The following is a 27,832-nucleotide window of genomic DNA, read 5'->3' on the forward strand; positions in this document are numbered from 1 at the left end:
ATCATACCCTGTCTTTCTAAGGTCTTCGAAAGCCAAGTTAACAAACAGATTACCGACCATTTCGAATCCCACCGTACCTTCTCCGCTATGCAATCTGGTTTCAGAGCTGGTCATGGGTGCACCTCAGCCATGCTCAAGGTCCTAAACGACATCATAATCGCCATCGATAAGAGACATTACTGTGCAGCCGTATTCATCGACCTGGCCAAGGCTTTGGAATCTGTCAATCACCACATTCTTATTGGCAGACTCGACAGCTTTGGTTTCTCAAATGATTGCCTCGCCTGGTTTACCAACTACTTCTCTGCAAGAGTTCAGTGTGTCAAATCGGAGGGCCTGTTGTCCGGACCTCTGGCAATCTCTATGGGTGTACCACAGGGTTCAATTCTCAGGCCGACTCTCTTCTCTGTATACATCAATGATGTTGCTCTTGCTGCTGGTGATTCTCTGATCCACCTCTATGCAGACGACACCATTCTGTATACTTCTGGCCCCTCTTTGGACACTGTGTTAACTAACCTCCAGACGAGCTTCAATGCCATACAACTCTCCTTCCGTGGCCTCCAACTGCTCTTAAACGCAGGTAAAACTAAATGCATGCTTTTCAATCGATCACTGCCCGCACCTGCTCGCCCGTCCAGCATCACTACTCTGGACGGCTCTGACTTAGAATAGGTGGACAACTACAAATACCTGGGTGTCTGGTTAGACTGTAAACTCTCCTTCCAGACTCACATTAAGCATCTCCAATCCAAAATTAAATCTAGAATCGGCTTCCTATATCGCAATAAAGCATCCTTCACTCATGCTGCCAAACACACCCTCGTAAAACTGACCATCCTACCGATCCTCGACTTCGGTGATGTCATCTATAAAATAGCCTCCAACACTCTACTCAACAAACTGGATGCAGTCTATCACGGTGCCATCCGTTTTGTCACCAAAGCCCCATACACTACCCACCATTGCGACCTGTACGCTCTCGTTGGTTGGCCCTTGCTTCATACTCGTCGCTAAACCCACTGGCTACAGGTTATCTACAAGTCTCTGCTAGGTAAAGCCCCGCCTTATCTCAGCTCACTGGTCACCATAGTAGCACCCACTCGTAGCATGCGCTCCAGCAGGTATATCTCACTGGTCACCCCCAAAGCCAATTCCTCCTTTGGCCGCCTTTCCTTCCAGTTCTCTGCTGCCAATGACTGGAACAAACTGCAAAAATCTCTGAAGCTGGAGACTCATATCTCCCTCACTAGCTTTAAGCACCAGCTGTCAGAGCAGCTCACAGATCACTGCACCTGTACATAGCCCATCTGTAAACAGCCCATCTATCTACCTACCTCATCCCCATACTGTATTTATTTATTTATCTTGCTCCTTTGCACCCCAGTATCTCTACTTGCACATTCATCTTCTGCACATCTACCATTCCAGTGTTTAATTGCTATATTGTAATTACTTCGCCACCATGGCCTATTTATTGCCTTAACTTACCTCATTTGCACTCACTGTATATAGACTTTTTGTTTTCATTTGTTCTACTGTATTATTGACTGTATGTTTTGTTTATTCCATGTGTAACTCTGTGTTGTTGTATGTGTCGAATTGCTACGCTTTATCTTGGCCAGGTCGCAGTTGCAAATGAGAACTTGTTCTCAACTAGCCTACCTGGTTAAATAAAGGTAAAATAAAAATATATTTTTTTAAGTATGAAGGAAGTTAGAGGTAGTTTTGCAAACAAATGCTAACTAGCATTAGCGCAATGACTGGAAGTCTACAGGAACAGCTAGAATGCTAGAAGTTCCCATAGACTTCCAGTCATTGCAATAACACTAGTCAGCAATTGTGCTAAAGCTAGTTAGCAACTTCCTTTAAAACTGCACACAGAGACATAAAAATGGTATTCACGAGTTCATCTGACTCGGGGCTAAAGGGCATCATTGCCAAGATCCTGAAGTATCCCTTTAATGTTTCAAGCCTATAGTGCCTATAAATGATGGATTGTCTACAGTAGTTCTGTGTGCGTTAGTTCGTGTTTGTCGGTTCGTCAGTTAAGTATATCTATTTATATCTAATTCATTTGAAAGCAGTTATTGTCAAATTTTCTGCTGACATTGAAAAGGAGCCAGAAGGGAATCAAGAGGATAACTTAAAATATTAATATATATACCCCCAGTTACCGCTTTAAGTATTCAAGAAAGGAGAGATCATGTTTAACTCAGAATAGAAAAGTGAAAGAGGGGAGATGGTAAAATGGGGGGGGGGGGGATTAAGCTTTCTGGGCACGGGGGGGTAAGCTTTCTGGGCACGGGGTAATATAGAAGGACAGGGCATGAAAAATGGGAGCAAGCCTGGTGAATCATATCTCATAGGGCTCCAGTGCACAAGACAACAACAATAACTTAGTCTGACAGCCAACTTCACCATGTACGGTGGTATAAACAGTTTGCTATCTTCTCCTGTGTTGCACATTGAGTTATATCTGCTTCCAGTGATACCCTTGCTGATAAGCTTGTGGTATCCAATATGTTACCAAGTATTACACTTCCTACCAAGTCCATGTACTATGCTATGTATACCTCATGAGTTCAGTACAACTGTTTGACCCTATCAAACTCAAAATGTATTAACGGATTGTTTGTGTTTTGACTACATGGACTGTCAGTCCTTGCATCCGTAGCTCTGTCAATTAAATTGAGTGGTTGTATGTTTAGCTTGTTCTGTTCCATACCAAGTGGCGGAGCTGCTTTTGGGCTGAAACAGACTCCAAACAGAAGAATTCTTTTGTTTGGTTGCTTGTTAATCACAACGTTGATGGTTTGTTTTTGTGAAACACTCGTCCTTTCTCATTTGTTTGTTATTTGTCTCTTTCTCTCTGCACCTGCTCATTAAAAGGGTCTGCTCTCCTCTTTTACTCTGCTCTCCTTTCCTGGAAAGTAATCATGCCGCTCGTTGTCAGCACTAGCTTGAAAGACTGGGCTGTTGAGGAGGGAGAGCAAGGGAGTAAGAAATGAAGTGAGCCTAAGACAGACTGAAAATGTAGAGTGTGTGTCAGAGAGAGAGCCTATATGAGAGAGGTAGACCCCTGGAGAAGGTAGGAGCAGTGTATGTGTGTGTATGTGTTGTGATTCTGTGTGTACAGTGTGACTCCATCAAACACTAGTCATCGTCAGTAGGGAAGCGTTCTGATACAGCTTGATGAGACCAGGCAGCATCGCCATCGGTAAGGAGCTGATGCAGGAACGATGGAGAACATTTAATGGTTCGTAATGGGCTATGATGGCTAACTGAAAACTGGCCACGTCTGGCAACCACTCCAACTAGCAGATGCCAGTCAATCTAGCTGTCTCAGTCTCCAGGCTGGTAGAATCTTGGGTATAACACAGGGCAGGCCTATTGGTTGTAAAAATACAGCGAATGCCTGCTTCAGTGTTTGCTGGGACAGAGGGTTGTGTTGCGTTGGAATAACTGGGTGATGTGACTTAGTAAAAGAAGGATAACACTCCCTCCTCCTCTGTCACATACAGAAACCGATACAGACAACAAAGTTGCATTCTCTCTCTCTCTTTGAGTGCCAGTGGCTTTCCCAAAGCAGACTGTCACCCCGTATCTCTGTTAAGGGTAATCCCACACACACGCACCACTCTAGAAGTTACAGAACACACAAACATCATTTATTGCGTTCCCAAGTACTAAACACAACACGCACACATACTTCTTGAGCCTGATGTAAAATATTCCTTCCACCACATGAAGTCTATGCTCACTGTGCCCCTCTCCCTCTCTCTCGCACACAAACATACACACAGTCTGACACCCCGGGGTAGGGTTCCAGGTCTGGTGTCAGCTCAGTGGAGATGTTGGCGGGGTGATAGTGGTGAGCTGAACAAAGGCTGATGAATCCTGCCCCTCGCTATGACCTGTCAACACGGCAGCAGCAGAACCATATCACACCGGCTCATCTCCTAGCCCTGCTCCCTCCCGGCCCACTACACCACCAATATACTGTTAACACTGTTACATGCAGACAGGGGCCCGCTGAATCATGTGACATCACAACACACGGTTCACGGACCCCAGGCTCAGCAGAGTGGAAGGGCCGAAGAAGTCTGTCTCTTCTCTCATCATTTCCTCTTTTACTGCCTCCATCCCTCTGCTGGAGAGAGCGCAGAGAGAGAGAGAGGGAGAGCACGAAGGTTGTCATGGCCATGTTTAATTCAGCAGCCACCCGACAGGCGCTGTCACTGTTGCAATTTATGTGTTTCTGTGGCGTTATGTTGCCTAGCACATCAGTATTCGGCGGCGGCGGGAGAAGGCAACCTTGAGTGGAATGTAGAGAACGGGAGGAGTGAAGGAGTGTGAAGGGAGACAGTTCTTAATTACCCTACTATAGGAGAGTGTTAGTATGCACACCACATAGCACACCACCTCTCACTGGTCACACATCAAGAAAATATTTTTTCTCTTTTGCTATTTGCACTTAGTTTTTTTTTCTCTTTTGCATTGGATGGTGCGAGGGGTGTTGAGGGAGATTGCAGATCAGTTTTTATTTGTTTGAATGACATTTTAGAGTTTTTTTTTCTTCATCTTTCTGGTGGTAGTAGGTGAGAAAGATCTTTGTATAGGAAACTTGGTCCTGATTTAAATGACAGTGTATAGTGTTGTTTCCCTCCTAGCCTCCACTGAAGGTGTTTGTCTGGGGAGGGGGGGTTGCGTTTTAACTAATAGGCATGGATGGACAGGCCACTGGATTTCCCAAAACACTGACATTTCCTTCTGTCTTGTGCTATGATAAAATATCATGGGGGGAATATTAGTTCCAGGAGCTGGCAGGCTTTTATGACAGATGTTTTACAAGATGCATTAGCACCCATAAAAATGTATTAGTCATTCAACTAGCACTGTGGAGCTGTCTGGGCCCAGTGAAAGTGTCTGCCTGTTTCTCTTTCTGCTCCTGTCCCAGCTCAGTGTCCAATCAAATCAAACTTTATTTGTCACACGCGCCGATAAGTGTAGACCTTACCTTGAAAGGCTTACTTACAAGCCCTTAACCAACAGTGCAGTTCTAGAAGAGTTAAGAAAATATTTACCAAATAAACAAAAGTAAAAAATAATAAAAAGTAAAATAACAGTAACGACGCTATATACAGGGGGTACAGGTAACGAGTCAATGTGCGGGGGTACAGGTTGGTCGAGGTCATTTGTACATGTAGGTAGGGGTGAAGTGACTATGCATACATAATAAACAGCGAGTAGCAGCAGTGTAGAAAACAAATGGTGGGGGGGGGGGGGTGCCAATGTAAATAGTCCCGTGGCAATTTGATTAATGGTTCAGCAGCCTTATGGCTTGGGGGTAGAAGCTGTTAAGGAGCCTTTTGGTCCTAGACTTGGCGCTCCGGTACCGCTTGCCGTGCAGTAGCAGAGAAAACAGTCTATAACTTGGGTGACTGGAGTCTCTGACAATTTTGGGGGCTTTCCTCTGACACCTCCTATTATATAGGTCCTGGATGGCAGGAAGCTTGGCCCCAGTGATGTACTGGGCCGTACGCACTACCCTCTGTAGCGCCTTACGGTCAGATGTAGCGCAGTTGCCATACCAGGCGGTGATGCAACCGGTCAGGATACTCTCGATGGTGCAGCTGTAGAACTTTTTGAGGATCTGGGGACCCATGCCAAATCTTTTCAGTCTCCTGAGGGGGAATAGGTTTTGTCGTGCCCTCTTCACGACTGTCTTGGTGTGTTTGGACCATGATAGTTTGTTGGTGATGTGGACACCGAGGAATTTGAAACTCTCACCCAGCTCCACGTACGGCCCTGTCGATGTTAATGTGGGCCTGTTCGGCCCTCCTTTTCCTGTAGTCCACGATCAGCTCCTTTGTCTTCCTCACATTGAGGGAGAGGTTGTTGTCCTGGCTCCACACTGCCAGGTCTCTGACCTCCTGTCGAGTCTACTGCTGCTACTGCAGGAACACACTGCCACAGGGACCTGTCAAGACAGCTCTATTGTATTGTATTCACTTCTTTCTATTGTATTCATCATTAGCGCAGGATTGTATGCTCAAACATTAAACATGTGATATCCCCAGTGGTAAGTATTCTGGGCGAAGGTTCTAATTCTGTGTTTGTTTTTTTGAGAGGACATGTGGAACTGAGGGACAGGGAACTTTTATCAGGAGAAAATATTTGTGACAGCAGTATACAGGCAGGCAGAGAGGATGCTATGGTCTTCCTTTGTGTCCTTTAGACTTAGGCTATGTACGTGTGGATGACAGAACTTGGATGGGGAGCGTGTGGATGACAGAACTTGGATGGGGAGCGTTCACATGACAGAAGACTTAGCCTAATAGCCAGGCTGTCTCTTCTCCGTCACACAATCTCTTTTTCTCTCTCTTTTAATCTCTTCTTCCTCTGCTGCCATATGGTCTTCTACCATCTCTCCATCTCTGATGAAGGGAGAGAAGGGGAAAAAGTCATTTCCATGACATCGCTCAGAGGCACAACACACACAGACACAGCATTCCAAAGCATTCCTGGACAGCTTGCCTCGGCACCTGGGCGATTAATTTTTTTTCCTTCCCATGGTGGCGGCGACAGTAGTCCACTGTTAGGGAGGGAGATGAGGGCGGGACGCAGCTGTGCCAGTCTGCCAAGTGTGTTCGTGGGAGCGTGGGCGCCGTGACCAGTCACTCTTCATAATGGCCCAGCCTGGAACGACTCCCATACATCACATGGGACAGATATGCAAATAAAACCAGGGGGAGTCCACCTCTAGCAGAGCCCACTTCCAGTAGAGCAGGCTTGATGGCTCTGGGAGGAGGGAGGGAGGGTGGTGGGGAGGAAGAGTGTAGGGATAGGGCAGGGTTTCACTGTTATTTATCCCGTTAGCTATTGATATGGTTTCTCAGCACACTTGAGGTGTTGTTCAATAGAGGGATAGATAAAAGTTTATCTGGCTCTAAATTGTTTTTCTCTTTGCTGGCCTTGACTCTCCAGGGAAGTTTAAGATATATTTAGAGCAGAAAGAGGCTTTTTAAACTGAGAGGAGGGAAATAAACCTTGTTTCAAGAAGCTGGCGAGAAATGACAAAGGTTCCTCCAAACTCTGCTCTCCTCTGTAGAAATGTCAGAGTATACCGCAGAAAGATACAAATACCCATTTCAGGGGTGGAGCCCACACAAAAACTCAAATTCAGGTGTGGCCAACCCTCCTCCTGGAGCACTGACTGGGTACGAAGGATTTTGTTCCAGGCCTTCTCCGAATCACCTGATTCAGTAAATCAAAGTCCATCTCTGCTCTAATTCAATAATTCTACCACCCCCTCGTCACTCCGAAGGACTTTTTCTCCATTCAACTACATTCTAGAGCTTATAATTTTATCAATGTTCCCGGAATGCAGTGTGATCGTAGTGTGACAGCTCAGCAGTTCCAAGAGTGGCTTGTCCAAGCTGATTAGAGCCTCTACTCTGTTACCCTCTGACACATGGTGGGAATCTATACTCTACAGTCACTACTGCACCCCAAATGTCACCCTATTCCTTACATAGTGCACTACTTTTGACCAGAGCCCTGGTCAAAAGTAGTGGACTATATAGGGAATAGGCTGCCATTTAGGACACAGCCTATACTGTCATCGTCTGGGAGCTAGTTAGTGATGCAGTACCATACTGCTCCAGGCCCTGTTCTCATATGCAGTCCCAATGAAACCCAGGACCAAATGGCATTGCTGCACTCTGGGGACAGTCTTTATAGTGCATTGTAAACAGAGAGGGCTTCAGCACCAAGACCTTGGTTGTTATGGGTCCTTCCTTCACTTCCTCATTTCCAGGCTGTCTCGTGTGTTCTGCAGGCTGTTTGCTGGGGGGATCCCGGCACATAGTCCTGCATTATACTACAGCATTACTGGACGCACTGATATGCTCCATTTCTCCATTTGGCCCCAAATAGAACTATGGTGGAGAATGAAATGAATATCGTCTGCCTTTCAGGCCTGATCCATCACTTCCAATAGAGATGATTGTTCTCTCCCCTATCTCGCTCTCTGTCTCTAGGCAAGGCCAGATGGCTATTGGCAAGTTCGGCATGGTGGCAGCACTTTTACTTTATTCTACATTAAAGAACGATAAATTCTCAGCAACTTCTGTCATGCCAACACTTCTGATGGCATCCAGCACTTCGAATTTGGAAGGAATGTTATATACCAAAACGATCATCCATGGCCAGTCTGAAATCTCAAATTAATGGAGATCTTATAAAAACTCCATGCCTTCTCTCATGCATCTCCTGCGAACGTTGGGTTAGAGTAACAGCAAAGCTCTGGTATGTTTGGAATACGCGCAGTGGATTCATCTAAAATACAGCGATCCTAGCTTTGGGCATGGGCTCAATGAAACTTACCTTTGCTGTCAGTGTACTATACCCACCAGGGTATGTGAAACAGTGCAAAGTAAGATTGACTTAATATTGGTGTCTGATAAATCCCAAATATTGCAGAGTGGAGTAATAGTCTATGGAATCAGTGATCATTTTATTACATTTTGCACAAGGAGGGTTTTTAAAGATATTGTTAAGTGTCACAAAACTGTTCGAATCAAAAGACTCAAAAAATACTGTGTTGAAATATTTAGGGCGCAAGAGGGTAAAATTGTCTGGGCATCTGTGCTGGATAGTGTAGGGGTAGACAGTGCCTGGGAAGCCTTTAAATGTAGATTCCTTGAGGTGGTGAATGGGATGGTTCCCATTAGATGGGTCATAGTAAAGCTGAGATATATTCCTTGGTTTAATCATGAGATTCTAGAATCTATTAAAGCAAGGAGAAAGGAACTCTCAAGAGCAGCCTGATTTTCTCCTATATAAACGTAACAGAAATGAAGCACAGAGCAGGATGGATGAAGCTAAGAGGGGTTACTTTGCTGATAAAATCATTGAGAACAAAAATGACCCTAAAAAGCTTTAGAAATCATTTAAGGAACTAGGCTGTAGTAGTACTACCAAAAACAAACTAAACAGTATTGGACTGAACATCAGGGGGAGATGGTATATGAAAAAGCAGAGGTTGACGCATGAATTCAACTCTTTATTTACTCTGTTGCCAGCAAGCTGACCACCAATTCTGGTTTGTACAGAAACAACCAAGTCAAGAAGTATTATGCAGAGTTAGGGGTTCAGCTAAACCGTTTTTCTTTTGCAAAGGTAGCAACAGCCAAAGTAGCCTGTATGCTAGCAGAGCTTAAATGCTCCAAAGCCACAGTCTGGATAATATTCCTGCAAGGTTTCTTAGAGATTCTGCTGAGCAAATTTCCCCTTGTATTACGCATATCATTAATCTCTCTCTTGAACAAGGCATCTTTCCTAGGGACATGAAACACACTAATGTTATACCTCTGTATAGGAAGGGGATCAAGTCTGACCCTGGGAACTATAGGCCTGTATCTATCCTCAGTATAACATCAAAGATCCTGGTGAGAGTTGAACATGAGCAAATTTATGAATATGTCAACAAACAAAGTCTAATGTATGATTTTCAGTCATGGTTTAAAAAAAACTACTACACTGATTCAATTCTACTTTACTTGACTGACTACATCAGGAAAGAGATTGATGAGGGAAAACTCTGTGGAATGGTACTGCTTGACCTACAGAAGGCCTTTGATACAGTTAACCACTGTCTACTAATTTTCAAACTGGAGGCACTGGGGTTAAACAGTATCACTCTAGGCTGGGTAAAGTCCTAGTCGTCATGTAGGGAGCAAGTGGTAGAGGTTAATGGTTCACTGTCTCAGGCAAAACCATTGAGTTGTGGCGTTCCGCAGAGAGCGTGCTTGGGCCTCTACTGTTTTTACTGTAAATAAACGATATGAAATATGCTTGTTTTTGCCGTCTTTTCCTTTTATGCGGATGACTCTACACTTCTGGTGTCTCATAAAAGTAAAACTTTGTTGGAGAGGATAGTTTGCACAGAGTTTACTAACATTAGCAATTGGCTTGGAGATAATAAGCTATCTCTGCACTTAGGTTTTGGATTCAGACCTAAATTGTGTAGGTTCTCTGAAGTCAGAGTGGAGTTAGGGGGTGAGGTGCTGACTACAAAAACCTCTGTTAGTTACTTGGAATGCATCCTTGATTGAAGTTTGGGAGGTGTGAGCATGGCCACTAAAGTGCTAGGAAAGGTTAATGCCTGGACTAAGTTTGTGGCTAGAAAGTCCAAGCTGCTTGATAAGGACTCCATGAGAGTGCTAGCCACTGCTCTCATTCAATGCCGTTTTGACGACGCTAGTACTTCCTGGTTTGGGGGCATACCTAAGCTTCTGAAGGGGAAGCTCCAGATAGTCCAGAATAAGCTGATCATGGTAGTATTGAAGGTGAGTCCACATACTTACATAGGCAGGAGCTGCTTTCAGGAACTCAACTGGCTGGCTGTTGAGGCTAGGGTGTCCCAGATTAGACTGGGTTTGGTTTACAGGAGAATTTATGGTTCTGTGCCCAGATATCTAACTGATTACTTTCCTTGTGTTAGGGATGCACACAATCACAGCACCAGATCAGGTGTTGCTGATGTGTGCTTATACAGGTTCAGGAGTAATGCTGGGAAAGGTACTTTCTTGTATACTGGAGCCTCAGAGTGGAATGTGTTGCCTCTGCCCATAAAAACGACGTCCTCTCTGGGCAGCTTTAAAAATACAGTTAACAGTTTGATGTGCTCTGTTTGAATGTACCTTATGATGCAATTGCAATGATGAGATGTTCTTCTTTGTTTTTATGTTTTATTATCTCGCTGTCAAACTGTACGCAGCCGTGTTGGATCTTGCCTAGTCATCTTGTCTCAAGAGGACCACAATGGAAATAAGTCCCAGACTTTGTGTATTATCCTCCGTGATTTCACTCATGTGCATGTATGGCTTTTCAAGTTTCAGGTGTGATTGTTTTTTAAAATGGTCGAATTAATAAACTAAACTAAAACTCTCTCTCCCTCCGACTCCTCTTTCTATACCTGGCCCTCCACCTTTTTTTTTTTTCTTCTCTCTCCCCCTCTCTTCTATAGGATGCTTTTTAAGAAATGAATTAAGGCAGACTAATAGGACTTTAACGACTCTGAAGGAGATATAGGAGGCAGGCGCCGGCTGATCCAGGATGTGCTGAATGCACTCTAATTGTTTATCAATCTATTTACATCTCTGTGAAAATTGGCTTTATGGGGGAATTATCAGGCACGTGACGCCGCGCTACACTAACAGCCCTCCCCGGAGCACAGAGCCGCCAAATTAAATTTCACACTACTAATTAATGAGAGATTTTATTTCTGCGGCCTACGCAGGCGGCAGAGACAGCGTTGCTCAATGCAACTCCCCTCAATTAGGCTAATTCCTCAATTTTCCCTGTGGCAACAGTGATTGTAAAAGCACTAAATGAGCCTGTGTCAGATTGACTCTTTACAATAGTTAATGCTCTTATCAGAATGGCTCTTTGTTAATTCCTGTAAACGATTAAGGCAGGTGCGTACGTTGTCGGACACGCACAGGAAATTGGCTCTGGTTGGATAAGTGTTCATACCGGCTACAAAACTGCTACTAACTCACATCTCCTCAATGATTATTCAATTGGATAAACATCACCAACACTTGTTTTAATTCCACATCACTGACCTTGTGTGTTCCAGAGTTGTGGTTCACAGCCGGTAGCACACAGAGGCATTTTCAGGCTGATGTATGCTACACTTCACATGGTGGGGGGATTGCATGGATTTCTTCTGGCGAGTGGGTGGTAGTATCCAGTGAATTTCATAATGTACATTTTTATATAATGGCATGTATGAAGATGAGCTGGAATCAGGGCGGCTGGAGGCTGTGGATCAGTAAGCTAATGAGATGGATTCATCTCCAACTGTACTGAGCAGCATTTTGCTCACATCAATCACATGCAATGTAAACTAAAGGTCATATCCTATGCTCCTCTGCCTGTAGCATCACACTTCTCCCATTGGTGTACACTATTGCTGTACCCTTGACAGTACAGTACTGTATAAATATATGTATGGATACGGATGAGAGGGAATGCAGTATCTATCTGGCTGTGGGCTGAGATTACAGAGGGGTTAGTACATAGAATGGTATGTGTGTGTGTCACATGACAGGCTTCTCCGTAGACTCAGGACATGATTGATGGCTAGATAGCTTTTGCGTTTTCACTTTCTCTCTACTGCAACTTAGGCTTGAGGTAGCTCTATCAAAGGAATTATTTTCAAGAATGTTCTGGGAATTATGTCAGGCATCACTGAATGGTTTGCGATGATATCTCTTTTCTCATGGAAAAATATTCCCAATACTCTTGTTATTTTTCCCTCTGCGGCTTTGTTTCACAGCTTTATTAGCCCGGCTGTTCACTCTTTGTCTCTATTTTAGTGTGCACGCTTGTGTGTGGGCTGGTGTGAAGTGAAGAGGAGTGAGATGATGTGTGGGTGGATGGGCGTGAAGGCGTTCACTCCCTCTCAGGTCGGGGTAGGTTGCATCACCAAGCCGCTCCAGTTTATAATAGACACTCCAATATCAATAACAGCTTTTTATAGAAAGAATATCTACTCTCATCCAGCGTACTGAATAGCTATTGACAGCTCTTATCTAGAGGCCCTGTGGTGAAAGCATACATTTACAAAATCCTCTCTTTCCTTTCAACCTATGAAACGCTATGCGCTGACACAAACACACAATCTCCAATTTGCATAATAGCAGTTCCTCCTGCTTCCTCTGAATCACTCTTGACAGAGAATCCATTTCCTCCTCGAGCTTCATGTGAAGCACTGATACACTATATCTTTCTCTTCCTCCCTTCCATCTCTCTCTTTCCCTTATTCTCTACCCTCCCTCCAATACCTCCTTCCACTCTGCATTTCCCCTCATCACACTCCATCCCCAGCTCAGATTCTCTGTGGCAGGATAACTGCAGTACAAAGTGCTGGGGGATGGCACAGGGTCTCCCAGGGACAGGTGGATGAGCAGGGGCCATTTCTAAATTATACATTTCACACAGAGCAGATGTCAGATAGAAAGGAAGAGGACAGATCTACTGACATTAACCATGAGACGGAGAGAGTGGGATGGAGAGAGGGAAAGAGGAAGAGCGCTAAATAAAGAGAATGAGAGAGAGAGAGAGGAGGAAAGGGATGCAGTGCCTCGCAGGACAATGGCCAATTAGGCCCAGTGGAGTGTTCACTCTGCTATGTCAAATTACCCATCATACCCCTGGTTCCGTTTTCCACAACGGACTGCCAAATGGACTTTCTCTCTCGCTTTTGTTCTCTCGCTCATTCTCTTTCTCTCTCTCTTTCTTCTCTCATTCTTTTGCTAATAACCCTCAACTCAATCTTCATCACTTATACTCCCTCTCTTCATCCCTTTCTCCCTCCTTTCCTATATCACTCCCCCATCTACTTCTCGATTGGTTCATGTCTCAGAGCTGTGTGCGATGTTAAATCATCCCGGAGAAGATTCAAGTTTTACTTCATTAAGTAGTGCAGTGCTTACTGGAGAGCCAGGGTAAGAGACTGTCCTGGAGGCCCTATCGATAACCATTAAGGATCCTCTCTCATTACAGCCCCCTTCCCTCACAGGCCCCCAGGAGTCCTGAGAAATGGGCCTCTCTTTCCCTAGCTAATGTGATTGAGTAGTAGGTCCAGGCGGCATCACCGCTGTTTGGAAATGCAAATGAGGGATATTTATTTACCACTTGGATGACTGGCATGAGTGTCTCTACTCTGGTGCCTTGGTGAAGTGCTCCTTCTGACAACCTCTATGCTTAGCCAGGAAAGACTTAAGTTACTTCCCAGTCCCCTCCTCATCAGCCTCTCCTCTTCATCTCTCCACTACTTCCGCTTTCCCCCAGTTTCCTTCAAGCACTAAAGTACTGCTAAATCAGTAGGGACCTCGCCCCCCACCTCCCCTACCACTACCACCCCTGCCCCCCCCCCCCCCACATTGAGCCTATCCAGAGTACCGCAGTCTGATTATGCACTGAGCAATAATGCTAGATTGACGCGGCGAGGCTGGAGCGTGATGGGCGCATTTCCGGATGATGACTTAGAAGCCCTGCAATTTCTCTGCCAAGAGCAGGGAATCAAACTCAATCAGGCCACAGCTCCCCTCCTTCCCTCTCTCCTTCCCTCTCTGTCTGTCTCTATAGGCCTCAGCAACCCGGCCTCCCCCAAAAAAGAAAGAACAAAGTCAGCAACACCGTGCTTGATCCTACCCCCTGTTCCTCGCGGGGAGAACAACGTTTTCCAAAATGAGCGATAGGTTCATTTTAAGAGGGAAGGTGAGACATTTCCAATTTACACAGTCAGTGGATGTTAGTAAGATTCTGAGACTTTTTGAAAACCTTTTCCCCCAGAGCACGCTCTTTTTCTCACACACACATTTTTCTCTCGCACACATACACATCTGATCCCATCCATTGAGACCCCATCTATCCATCCATCACCCAGGGGTCTCAGAACTCTCCCGACCCCAGACAGTGAGCCCCGCATTGCGCTTTTCAGCTCAACGTGCCCCCTATCCGCGGGCCACGATCACAGGCAAAGGGACGAAAAACGTATTGGTGCTAATCAATAATGCATAGACTGCATTAGTCCTCAGTAAGACGGTACTTCTCCACAACCCCACTGATCTAACCAGGGCAGAACGGAGGGAGAGGGAGGTGGTGAAGGGAAAAGGAGAAAGAGGGAGATTAAAAGAGGTGTTGGAGGAGAGGTGTGTACAAGCTTGTGCACGTTTACAGAAAGAGAGAGAGGTAAAAGCAGAGAGCGGGAATCTAACCTTGTAGGGAATATTTCTCCCCTCATCCTGACATTTTGTTCCTTATTAACGCTCTCCCTGTTCTCTCTCTAGACGTACTGGCTTGTCTCCTGCGGGTGAAATAAATAAGTTATTACGTCCAAGGGCTGAGCCAGGACTATTGCAATAGAAATAGTTAATTTCCCACCGTAGGGGAGCCATGTGAATATATGTATAATTACATTTTCATATCAAACAGCAGGGAGACTTTTTGGTTGACTGGAGATGAAAGATGAAATTGCCTTACACAAATAAGACTTTCTGAGTTACTCCCAAAACACGGCTTCTCCCCCTCATGTCAGGCATGGGGGAACAGTGTCAGTGTGTGTGTTCGCAAACCTCTCTTCTCTCTCTGTCTTGCTCTCTCTCTGAGAAAAGGTGTTTAGGGTATAAGAGCCATCAGAGGTGCGAAGGTGTATACTTTCACACTGACTTTGTTGAAGAAAAATATAAAGACAACAGCTTGGCCTAAAAGACATACCATAGTAAACGGTTACATAAGACAGAAGGTTACTTCAAAAAACGAAAGGAAGGAGGCTGGTTGGGGAGGATGTGTGGGCGTATAACGTGAAGATCTAGCAACCCAAAGGTTGAATGACATTATGGACAACTTTAGCATTTTGGCTAATTGGCTACTTAGCACCTACTTAGCATGTTAGCTAACCCTTCCACTAACCTCAACCTTAACCCCTAACACTTATTCCTAACTTTTAACTTAACCCTAATCTTAACCCCTAGCCTAGCTAATGTTAGCCATCTAGCTAACGTTAGCCACAACAAATTGCAAATGTATAACATATTGTATGAATTGAAATTCGTAAGATGTAGTATGAAATGAGTGATGAACATCCACAAATTAGGAAGAGAAGTGGTTGGTGAGATTGTGTACTTGCAGGTGTGTGTGTGTTCTGCTCTTTGAGGTGCCCTGATAGCTGCCTGCCTGCTTCCGATTCATGGATATGCTGCTCTGCTGCCTCAGGTCACACCACAGTCTGAGGGGAGCAAGAGAGGGAGGAGGAGAGGGAGAAAGGCCAAATATCTGGGTTGTTAAAGGAGGAGAGAACAGAGTAGTAGTGTCTGAGGAGGTCCTAGAGGCAGGAGAGGGATGTTGGGTTGTTAAAGAAGGAGAGAACATAGTAGTAGCCTCTGAGGAGGTCCTAGAGGCAGGAGAGGGATGTTGGGTTGTTATAGAAGGAGAGAACATAGTAGTAGCCTCTGAGGAGGTCCTAGAGGCAGGAGAGGGATGTTGGGTTGTTATAGAAGGAGAGAACAGAGTAGTAGCCTCTGAGGAGGTCCTAGAGGCAGGAGAGGGATGTTGGGTTGTTATAGAAGGAGAGAACAGAGTAGTAGCCTCTGAGGAGGTCCTAGAGGCAGGAGAGGGATGTTGGAATTCAGACAAAGTGAGATCCAGCAGAGATGTGGTCTTTGGGAGGAGATCAGGGGGTGAGTAGAGTGCGAGGGGAGAATGGTTAGAAGTACAGAGAAAGTTCAGTTAGCAGAGTGGGGAGTTGGAGGAGAAAGAGTAGGAAGTGGGCAGAAGGAAGAGAGTGAAGGATATAGAGGGAACGAGAGGAGAATGAGTATGCAGACATGAGGAAGAAATGAGGAGGAGTTGGTCTGTTTCTTGGCTTCTCTCTCATACTCTAGGAGGGATGAGAGGAGGAGAGAGAGAAGTATTTTTTTCCTGTCACTTCTCTCTCTGGGAGGAGGGCTGTTCTGTCGTTCTGTCACCCTCAGAAGGTTGTCCAATTAGGGGATATGATTAGTGCAGCCTGTCCCCGGTGGAATGGAATCTATCACACTGTCTCTGATTGCTATAGGCTCCACCAATTTGGCAATCACTTTACCTGCGTCACTCGACAGCCACTAAGTAGAATAAAGCATTTCTACTTAAAATCTCAAAATAATACAAGCTAAGACTTTTGATTGGTGACATGTACTGTAGTGTTTGTGCATGCACCCGCAAATGTGTGTGTTTTTTGGGTCCTCACAAGGATAGTAAAACAAGAAAAATTTGGACAAGTGGGGACATTTCACTGGTCCCCCACTGTGTGTGTGTGTGTGTGTGTGTGTGTGTGTGTGTGTGTGTGTGTGTGTGTGTGTGTGTGTGTGTGTGTGTGTGTGTGTGTGTGTGTGTGTGTGTGTGGCAGAGAGAGTGCGAAAGGGTGACAGAAAGAAAGATGTTCCTCTCACCAGATCTTCTTGTGTGTCTCGTTCCTTCAGACTCCCAGAGCCGAGACGAGACCCTCAGGACCCCATGGACTATGGAGAGGGTGGGTCCAGATCCTCAATGGGACACGCCCCCTGACACCAGCTGCCCAATCACAGATCACTTCCCTCTCCTCTCTCTCCTCCTACTTCTGTCCAGGAGACCAACAAAATCAGAGAGATTCTCCTCTCCATGTCTGACGACAATGGAGTGAGAATGAAGAAGGCTGTAACAAAATGGATGGCTCTTTCTTTCTACTTTCAGAACTTTTATAACTCTACTAAGTCTTTTTTAATTGAGGTTCATGAGTCGATTGCAATCTATTACCGTCAGGCAACATTTTCACACTCAATCAGATCCTTGTCTGGTGAGCTGTGCTCAGCGAGGAGTGTAGGTAGAAAAGCTGAGGACCTGCTAAAACCCAGCTAATGTCAGGAGTGGAACATGAAATTCTGTGCTTTATATTCATTTCTTCTATATATTTAGTAATGACAAGCAGCGTTGACCAAAAAAAAGCAAAGCAAAATAAGTTGACAGAACACCTTAGACAAGGTGGGTGTTCCTGTTTTATACTCTAAAGGGAAATATATCACACGTGTCTTAAATCTGCCTTGACGTATAAACACAACCTAGTACTTACAACTGCTCTCCTCCCCTCTTCTCTTCTTGTTTGTCCTCACCTTCAAATTCTCTCCCCTCCTTCCTCTTGTGTGTGTGTTTGTCAGATCCATCATCAGATGATGCGTTGACACATATTGATTTGTGTGAGCTGCTGCGTACATGTTACGGGAAATCGAAGTGTATTTTGCCTGTATGTAATAGCTCTCTGTGCAGTGTCAGCGTTCTCTGTAATACTATGCCTCATTACCCGAGACAATCTGCAGTGTACAACAGACAGTGCAGTCCTGACTCCTGACGACTAACTGCACACAGTACTTTGTCTTACTCCATCATGTCATTCAATAATCACATACAGAAGGTATATTTTTGCTTTTGATGCGGTCTATTTTGTCTTAAAGGAGAAAGTAACCTTTAACCTAATCAATATGATTTGGGTTGTGACCAGGACCAAGCCCTACCCAATGGATCATGTTATTCTGTAGCAGTCATGAAAGGATTAATAGAAAGATGTATGTATATATATATATATACTACATGACCAAAAGTATGTGGACACCTGCTCGTCGAACATCTCATTCCAAAATCATGTGCTTTAATATGAAGTTGGTCCCCCCTTTTGCTGATATAACACCCTCTACTCTTCTGGTGTTGGAACATTGCTGCGGGGATTTACTTCCATTCAGCCACAATAGAATTAGTGAGGTCGGGCACTGATGTTGGGCGATAAGGCCTGGCTCGCAGTTGGCGTTCCAATTCATCCCAAAGGTGTTCGAAGCGATTGAGATCAGGACTCTGTGCAGGCCAGTCAAGTTCTTCCACACCAATCTCGTCAAACCATTTCTGTATGGACCTCGCTTTGTACACAGGGGAATTGTCATGCTGAAACAGGAAAGGGCCTTCCCCAAACTGTTGCCACAAAATTGGAAGCACAGAATCGTCTAGAATGTCATTGTATGCTGTAGCGTTAAGATTTCCCTTCACTGGAACTAAGGGGCCTATCCCAAACCATGAAAAACAGCCCCAGACCATTATTCCTCCTCTACCAAACTTTACAGTTAGCACGATGCATTGGGGCAGGTAGCGTTGTCCTGGCATCCTCCAAACCCAGATTAGTCCGTCGGACCGCCAGATGGTGAAGAGTGATTCATCACTCCAGAGAACGCATTTCCACTGCTCCAGAGTCCAATGGCGGCAGGCTTTACACCACTCTAGCCAATGCTTGACATTGCGCATGGTGATCTTAAGCTTGTGTGCGGCTGCTTGGCCATGGAAAACCAGTTCATGAACCTACCTATAACCAGTTCTTGGGCTGACATTGCTTACAGAGGCAGCACTTGGCAGTCCCGTTCTGTGAGCTTGTGTGGCCTACCACTTCGCGGTTGAGCCGTGGTTGCTCCTAGATGTTTCCACTTCACAGCAACAGCACTTACACTTGACCGGGGCAGCTCTAGGAGGGCAGAAATTTGACGAACTGACTTGTTGGAAAGGTGGCATCCCATGACAGTGCCACGTTAACAATCACTGAGCTCTTCAGTATAGGCAACGGGTGTGGCTAAAATAGCCAAATCCACTAATTTGAAGGGCTGTCCACATACTTTTGTGTATATATATATAGAGAGAGATAGATATAGATATAGATTCGTTTTGATTCAGTAATCATTGTAAGGGTAAAAGGTAAATAGTCAGGATATGAAATTGTTTATTTTTGCTGTTGCCTTAAATGAATTAATAAATGAAATGACAGATAATGGTTTTACAAGCATATTTTCTCCCTTAGTAATAATTTATTAGACAAGCTAAGTTCTGTGGTGTTTTCCACCTCCATCTGTGAGGGCCATTTCTCAAACCATCTGCCATCACCCGTCCTTCTCGGCACCTCAACAGCACTTCTTTGTAGGGGAGGGAGGGAGGGGTAGATGAGCTGGGTAAGGAAGGGAGTCATTTTCTCTCTTTCCTTAATCAAGATTCATGGCACCCTTTCATTCAGACAGGACTGGGGGTTGGGGAAGTAGAGGAATGGAGGGAAAGGGGAGAAGGATAGCTGCTCTTAAATGATGTCTTCTAACAGCCAGCACCATTTAATTGCAGTCAACAGCCATCAAGAGATTCACCGTAGACCCCACCAAGCTAGAACCACTCTCTCTCTCACAGCCGCAGTCGAAAACTCTTTGTCTCATCTTCCGCTCCCCCCCACTTCCCTTTTTACGCATTTAACAGAATCCTGGCGCAGCGCACACTGCGGCTACACACCTGCTTTCAAATGTATATGGAACGCTCCATCAAGTGTGGAGCTACAATTTCAGCAGACTTGCCAATGTCTTTGCATTGAGAACTCAACGGCTATAAACGACTGGCCATGGTCAGCTGGAGCTTAGTATGCGGTTCTACATTTTCTCCCCTCACCTGTTTCCCTTTATAGACAAGGGCCTTAATGACTTACTGTAGGAGTCATTGATCCCCATGCAGGCATGGCTAAGCCACTACTGAGTGTCAGCGGACCAAAGCACTAAAACCCTATTAGTGGGGCATATTTTTCCTCTTTGTGCGGCTAAATTGATTTTGTCCAGACAAGACGTGTAGAGGGAGAGGGGCTTTTATGCTATCAAAGGAGGGCTGGTTTCAACGCGTTATCATTAGCCTGTCATCTACGTCGCCTCGATCGTTGATTCCAACGTGATCAAAGCAATAATAACAGACCTGCGGGGGAACTTTGCACACTGTTGTCTGAGGAGGAAATGGAGAGGAGAAGATTGTTTGATCTAATTGAGCGAGAGAGACCACAAGGTTCCTTTTTTCCCACATCCAATTACACCTGTTCTCTCAGGCTGGGCTCACCTCGCTGAGCATGCACGCGCGCACACACACACACACACACACACACACACACACACACACACACACACATCTGTTAGACCTCCATTTTCCCGATGGGCAAAAGAGACAATATGTTTGTTTGTATTGACAGGAATTAATTGCTTTGTGGGTTGTGAGATGAAATGAGTTACGTGATAGGAATGCTAGTGGCGGGTGGCTTTAATTAGTGTGTTTAATAATTTTAAAACACGTCTGTAGGCTGTGGTTTCAGAGTAGCAGAGCAGCTCAGACGCCCACCTTCCCACTATGACATGCTTTAATGATTCTGCTTATTGGCATGCAAGCCTGGAGTAGCAGTGAGAAATTGTACCACACACAGCAAGAGGCTCAAACCTGGTTGTACGGTTGCCCTTTTCAATATGTGGCTGTACTTTCGTGTGTGTGTGTGGATGTGTTTAACTATTCTTGTGAAGTCCCCACAAGAATAGTAAACAAACTAAAATTTGACTAACTGGGGACATTTGGTTAGGGTTAAGGTTAGGTTTTTGGCTTAATATTAGAGTAAGAGTACGGGTTAGGGCTTAGGGAAAATAGGATTTTGAATGGGACTGAATTGTGTGTCCCAACAAGGTTAGCTTTACAACCTGTGGGTGTGTTTGCGTGTGTGTGTGCGTGCGTGATAGCCTGTCAAAGATGGCATCCATTTATTTGAAGAGACCCACCCCTGCCTCGGGCTGTTATGGTGACCGTATTAATGCCACACTGGCTGTTACGAGTCATGACGGCAATCAAATTCCACGTGACCGTTTAGTCATGGTAATTAGGCTGCTCAAAGCTCTAATGCCGCTGATGGTCATTAGTAGCCTGCCAAACTTGCTAACTGCCTGGTACTCAGCACTCTATTGTCCCTCTAATAATTCTGACATCAATGCAAATGTAATCAAAAACCTAGTCAAACACTTCATGAGAGCCCATGAGCTCATGTTGCGCAACATTTCTATAGGCTATGCAATTGCATGAGAAAACAGAGGGATGGCCTCTATTAGAAAGAGGTGGATCCAATCAGCTTTATTTATTTCCTAATTTTAAGCACATTGCTTCTCTTTACAACAGAAGTATAGCATACATGGCTGGCATGAAAATTTGCCACTTGAAAAGCACCCTCCATTCGCTATTTAAGTGCATAGATAACATGTAAACTCAGCAAAAAAAGAAACGTCCCTTTTTTAGGAGTCTTCCAAAAATAATTTGTAAAAATCCAAATAACTTCACAGATCTTCATTGTAAAGGGTTTAAACACTGTTTCCCATGCTTGTTCAATGAACCATAAACAATTTATGAACATGCACCTGTGGAACGGCCGTTAAGACACTAACAGCTTACAGATGTTAGGCAATTAAGGTCACAGTTCTGAAAACGTAGGACACTGAAGAGGCCTTTCTACTGACTCTGAAAAACACCAAAAGAAAGATGCCCAGGGTGCCTGCTCATCTGCGTGAACGTGCCTTAGCCATGCTGCAAGGAGGCATGAGGACTGCAGATGTGGCCAGGACAATAAATTGCAATGTCCGTACTGTGACACACCTAAGACAGCGCTACAGGGAGACAGGACAGACAGCTGATCATCCTCGCAGTGGCAGACCACGTGTAACAACACCTGCACAGGATCGGTACATCCGAACATCAAACCTGCGGGACAGGTACAGGATGGCAATAACAACTGCCCAAGTTACACCAGGAACGCATAATCCCTCCATCAGTGCTGAGACTATCCGCAATAGGCTGAGAGAGGCTGGACTGAGGGCTTGTATGCCTGTTTTAAGGCAGGTCCTCACCAGACATCACCGGCAACAACGTCGCCTACGGGCACAAACCCACCGTCGCTGGACCAGACAGGGCTGGCAAAAAGTGCTCTTCACTGATGAGTCGCGGTTTTGTCTCACCAGGGGTGATGGTTGGATTCGCGTTTGGGTTTGTGCCCGTCATTGCAGGCAATCTCAACGCTGTGCGTTACAGGATGTCAGGGAAGACATCCTCCTCCCTCATGTGGTACCCTTCCTGCAGGCTCTTCCTGACATGGCCCTCCAGCATGACAATGCCACCAGCCATACTGCTCTTTCTGTGTGTGATTTCTTGCAAGACAGGAATGTACGTGTTCTGCCATGGCCAGCGAAGAGCCCAGATCGCAATCCCATTGAGCACGTCTGGGAACTGTTGGATCGGAGGGTGAGGGCTAGGGCCATTCCCCCCAGAAATGTCCGGAAACTTGCAGGTGCCTTGGTGGAAGAGGGGGGTAACATCTCACAGCAATATCTGGCAAATCTGGTGCAGTCCACGAGGAGGAGATGCGCTGCAGTACTTAATTCAGCTCGTGGCCACACCAGATATTGACTTACTTTTGCCCCCCCCCCTTGTTAAGGGACACATTATTCTATTTCTGTTAGTCACATGTCAATGAAACTTGTTCAGTTTGTCTCAGTTGTTGAATCTTGTTATGTTCATACAAATATTTATACATATTAATAAGTTTGCTGAAAATTAACGCAGTTAACAGTGAGAGGATGTTTATTTTTTTGCTGAGTTTATTTTGTTTCCCTGCCCCTGTTTCGAGACAGGTGCATTATACTTGTCCATTCTAAATCAAAACAAATTTCACACATACAGTGCTTTTGGAAAGTATTCAAACACCTTCCCTTTTTCCACATTTTGTTACGTTACAGCCTTATTCTAAAATGGATTAAATGAAACATTTTCCTCATCAATCTTAACAGAATACCTCATAATGACAAAGTGAAAACAGGTTTTTATACATTTTTGCAAATGTATAAAAAAAAACTACAGATACCTTAATTACGTAAGTATTCAAACCCTTTGCTATGACTCTCGAAATTGAGCTCAGGTACATCCTCTTTCCATTGATCATCCTTGAGATGTTTCTAAAACTTCATTGGAGTCCATCTGTGGTAAATTCAATTGATTGGACATGATTGGGAAGGTCACACACCTGTCTATATAAGGTCCCACAGTTGACAGTGCATGTCAGAACAAAAACCAAGCCATGAGGTCGAAGAAATTGTCCGTAGAGCTCCAAGACAGGATTGTGTCGAGGCACATATCTAGGGAAGTTTACCAAACAATTTCTGCAGCGTTTAAGGTCCCCAAGAACACAGTGGCCTCCATCATTCTTAAATGGAAGACGTTTGGAACCAACAAGACTCTTCCTAGAGCTGACTGACCCTCCAAACTGAGCAATTGGGGGTGAAGGGCTTTGGTCAGGGAGGTGACCAAGAACCCGATGGTCCCTCTGACAGAGCTCTAGAGTTCCTCTGTGGAGATGGGAAAACCTTCCAGAAGGACAACCATCTCTGCAACACTCCACCAATCAGGCCTTTACGGTAGAGTGGCCAGACGGCAGCCACTCCTCAGTAAAAGGCACGTGACAGCCCGCTTGGAGTTTGCCAAAAGGCTCTCAGGACTCTCAGACCATGAAAACAAGATTCTCTGATCTGATGAAACCAAGATTGAAGTCTTTAAATAGCTAAATAAATAAAGGCTGCATTTACAACAACAAAAAACAAATGCCTAGAGTAACAAGAGTCTGGAGGAAACCTGGGGTTGGGGCTCCCGAATGGCGCAGCGGCCTAAGGCACTGCGTCTTAGTGCAAGAGGCGTCACTACAGACACCCTGGTTCAAATCCAGGCTGGATCACAACCGGCTGTGATTGAAGTCCCATAGGGCGACAAAATAATGTATTATAAAAATCCCTACGGGGAAGCATGGTGATGGCAGCATCATGCTGTAGGGATGTTTTTCAGCCGCAGGGACAGAGAGACTTGTCAGGATCGAGGGAAAGATTAACCGAGCAAAGTACAGATTAAAACCTGCTCCTGAGCGATCAGGACCTCAGACTGGTGCTAAGGTTAACCTTCCAACAGGACAACGATTCTAAGCACACAGCCAAGACAATGCAGGTGTGGCTTCGGGATAAGTTTCTGACTTGAACCCGATTGAACATCTCTGGAGAGACCTGAAAATAGCTGGGTAGCGACGCTCCCCATCCAACCTGACAGAGCTTGATAGGATCTGCACAGAAGAATGGGAGAAACTCCCCAAATAAAGGTGTGCCAAGCTTGTAGCATCATACCCAAGAAGAATCGAGGCTTTAATCGATGCCTAAGGTGCTTCAATAAACACGTTTTTCAGGATAAAAAATGTACTACAGGAGAGCTCTTCTTTATCACCACCCATTCAGAATCATTCACACCCTTTTAAGCCTTGGCCCCACACATCTCTTTAAGGATTCACATGTGAGGGCATGTGCTAAACAGAGTGTGTAGTTTATTAAACAACCAAAGATTTCAAGACTAAAAGTCTTAAAAGTAGTAACCTACAATAAGGAAAAACTGCAGGTAAATATACACTTTATCTAGTCCTGGCCTGTATCTTAATCTGAATTTGGTGAAGGTCAGGTTGTTCTTTACATTACCATCTCTGGTAAACACTTTATCAAATAAAATCGACGTTTATTTGTCACCTGCACATGATTCAGAAGGTGTAAACGGTACATTAAAATGTTTTCGTGCAGAGTAGCAATATTAAAAACAGAAAGTGTATAGATATAAATAGTTTATAATTAGATGATGCTTACCCAACAAACACACTTGTCTAATTTGATGGGCATGTGAAGGAAATTCTATAACCACCCCCCAGCCATGTTTAGCTAAGTGGATGGGTCACTATTGTCTAGACATCACCCCAGACACACCTGGCTAACTAGGGTCATGCAATCATCCTTCGAAGTGGAGTCTTTTGTTTAGACATCAAATCAAATGTTATTAGTGACATGCTTATGAGCCCCTAACCAACAATGCAGTTTAAAAATAAAAAACACAAATAAGAATAAGAAATAAAAGTAACAAGTAATTAAAGAACAGCAGTAAAATAACAATAGCCAGACTATATACAGGGGGGGTACCGGTACAGAGTCAATGTGTGGAGGCACGGGTTAGTTGGGGTAATTGAGGTAATATGTACATGTAGGTAGAGTTATTAAAGTGACTATGCATAGACGATAACAACAGAGAGCAACAGCGGTGTAAAAGGAGGGGGACAATGCAAATAGTCTAGGTAGCCATTTGATTAGATGTTCAGGAGTCTTATGGCTTGGGGATAGAAGCTGTTTAGAAGCCTCTTGGACCTAGACTTGGCGCTCCGGTACCGCTTGCCGTGCGGTAGCAGAGAGAACAGTCTATGACTGGGGTGCCTGGAGTCTTTGACAATTTTTTGGGCCTTCCCCTGAAACCGCCTGGTATAGAGGTCCTGGATGGCTGGAAGCTTTACCCCTGTGATGTACTGGGACCCGCCAGGATGCAACCCGTCAGGATGCTCTCGATGGTGCAGCTATAGAACCTTTTGAGGATCTGAGGGACCCATGCCAAATCTATTCAGTCTTTTGAGGGGGAAAAGGTTTTGTCTTGCCCTCTTCACGACTGTCTTGGTGTGCTTGGACCATGTTAGTTTGTTGGTGATGTGGATAACAAGGAACTTGAAGGTCTCAACCTGCTCCACTACAGTCCCGTCGATGAGGATGGGGTCATGCTCGGTCCTCTTTTACCTGTAGTCCAAAAACATCTCCTTTGTCTTGATCACGTTGAGGGAGAGGTTGTTGTCCTTGCACCACACGGCCAGGTCTCTGACCTCCCTATAGGCTGTCTCGTCGTTGTCGGTGATCAGGCCTACCACTGTTGTCATCTGCAAACTGAATGATTTTGTTGGAGTCGTGCCTGACCGTACAGTCATGAGTGAACTGGGAGTACAGGAGGGGACTGAGCACGCACCCCTGAGGGGCCCCTGTGTTGAGGATCAGCGTGGCGATGTGTTGTAACCTACCCTTACCACCGGGGGGTGGCCCGTCAGGAAGTCCAGTATCCAGTTGCAGAGGAGGTGTTTAGTCCCAGGGTCCTTAGCTTATTGATGAGCTTTGAGGGCATTATGGTGTTGAACGCTGAGCTGTAGTCAATGAATAGTATTCTCACATAGGTGTTCCTTTTGTCCAGATCGGAAAGGGCAGTGTGGAGTGCAATAGAGGTGGGTAGATAGTGTGGTCTACAGCTTATCATACTCTACCTCAGGCGAGCAAAACCTTGAGACTTCCTTAGATATCGTACACCAGCTGTTATTAAAAAAAGAAAACGTAGTCCGCCGCCCCTCATCTTACCACACGCTGCTGTTCTATCCTGCCGATACAGCGTATAACCAGCCAGCTGGATGTTGATAGTGTCATCGTTCTGCCATGACTTCGTGAAGCATACGATATTACAGTTTTGAATGTCCCATTGGTAGTATAATCTTCCGCGTAGGTCATCGATTTTAAAGGGGAAAAAAAGATTCTGCCCGTTTGTGGTGAGTAATAGCAGTTCTGATGTCCAGAAGTTATTTTCGGTCATAAGAGACGGTAGCAGCAACATTATGTACAAAATAAGTAAAAATATAAGTTACAAACAACGCAAAGAAACAAAAAAAAAAACACAATTGGATAGGAACACGTAAAGCATCAACCTTCTTCTCTGGTGCCATCTTAACATGTAGCTACTAGCTAGCTAGCTAAGCAATGAATGGGCATAATCCCGACTCATACTACTACCAATACAAACATTGTCATAGCTGTAGTATGAATCTGCAGGTAGCTAAAGCTAACAACTAGGTTCAATTATAGCTAGCTAACATTAACTAGTAATGCAAATGGTTTTCTGATTCGAATAATATTACTACACAGATCATACACGTAACTTTAGCTAATGTTTCTAGCTAGCTAACAGTACGCTTTAACTTGCAATGAAAATTAAAACGTATAATATCTGAACATTTTGCTCGACTCCTACTTGTAAACATGGATGAGTGCTTCACGGCAGACTGGAACCATTTAACTCCATTTTGTTTGTAGCTTCATCTTGTTTGGCAGGTGTTGTGTCAAGTCACTCTGGTTAACACTGACTGTGGCTTGTGCAGAAAGTAGCCCATCACTTTTTCCAACTGATCTGTCAATAGCGCCTGCTAAATTCAGGGCATCAATGTTGTTGAGAAAAGTAGCAAAACTTGTGTTTGGAATTAAGGCACATTAAAATTCACATGTTCCAGAAGGCATTTCTTCCAAAAAATGCATTTTGTTAAATGCCTCTCCTGTAAAGCAGTGACGTGAGACATACGCCTAGTTTCCTGAAAGTCAAGGAGTATGAGTAATTTCTGAAGGCACTGTATACTTTCAAAAATGTTTTTAATTGGTACTGGGCTACCTTCAGACGAGTGTTGTGAGGCTTGCGGCGTCCTAGAGCAAAACGGACATGAGAGACTCACCTTTCCATAGAGGGCTCA

The 27,832-nt window shown here is 44.8% G+C and overlaps 1 protein-coding gene across 3 annotated transcripts in view; it reads left to right on the forward strand.

Moving 5' to 3' along the window:
- The window catches only part of trim44 (tripartite motif containing 44), a 67,468-nt gene extending 48,060 nt beyond the window's left edge, over positions 1 to 19,408 (forward strand). For all 3 annotated transcript variants that reach the window (XM_014148330.2, XM_014148333.2, XM_014148331.2), the window contains exon 6: positions 17,040 to 19,408. In XM_014148330.2, the coding sequence (XP_014003805.2) occupies positions 17,040 to 17,124 (85 nt within the window). In that variant the 3' untranslated portion in view covers positions 17,125 to 19,408. The remainder of the gene's footprint in view (positions 1 to 17,039) is intronic.
- The last annotated feature ends 8,424 nt before the right edge of the window (positions 19,409 to 27,832 follow it).

Source organism: Salmo salar, chromosome ssa16 (genome assembly GCF_905237065.1).
Source record: "Salmo salar chromosome ssa16, Ssal_v3.1, whole genome shotgun sequence".
Taxonomy (NCBI): Eukaryota; Metazoa; Chordata; class Actinopteri; order Salmoniformes; family Salmonidae; genus Salmo; species Salmo salar.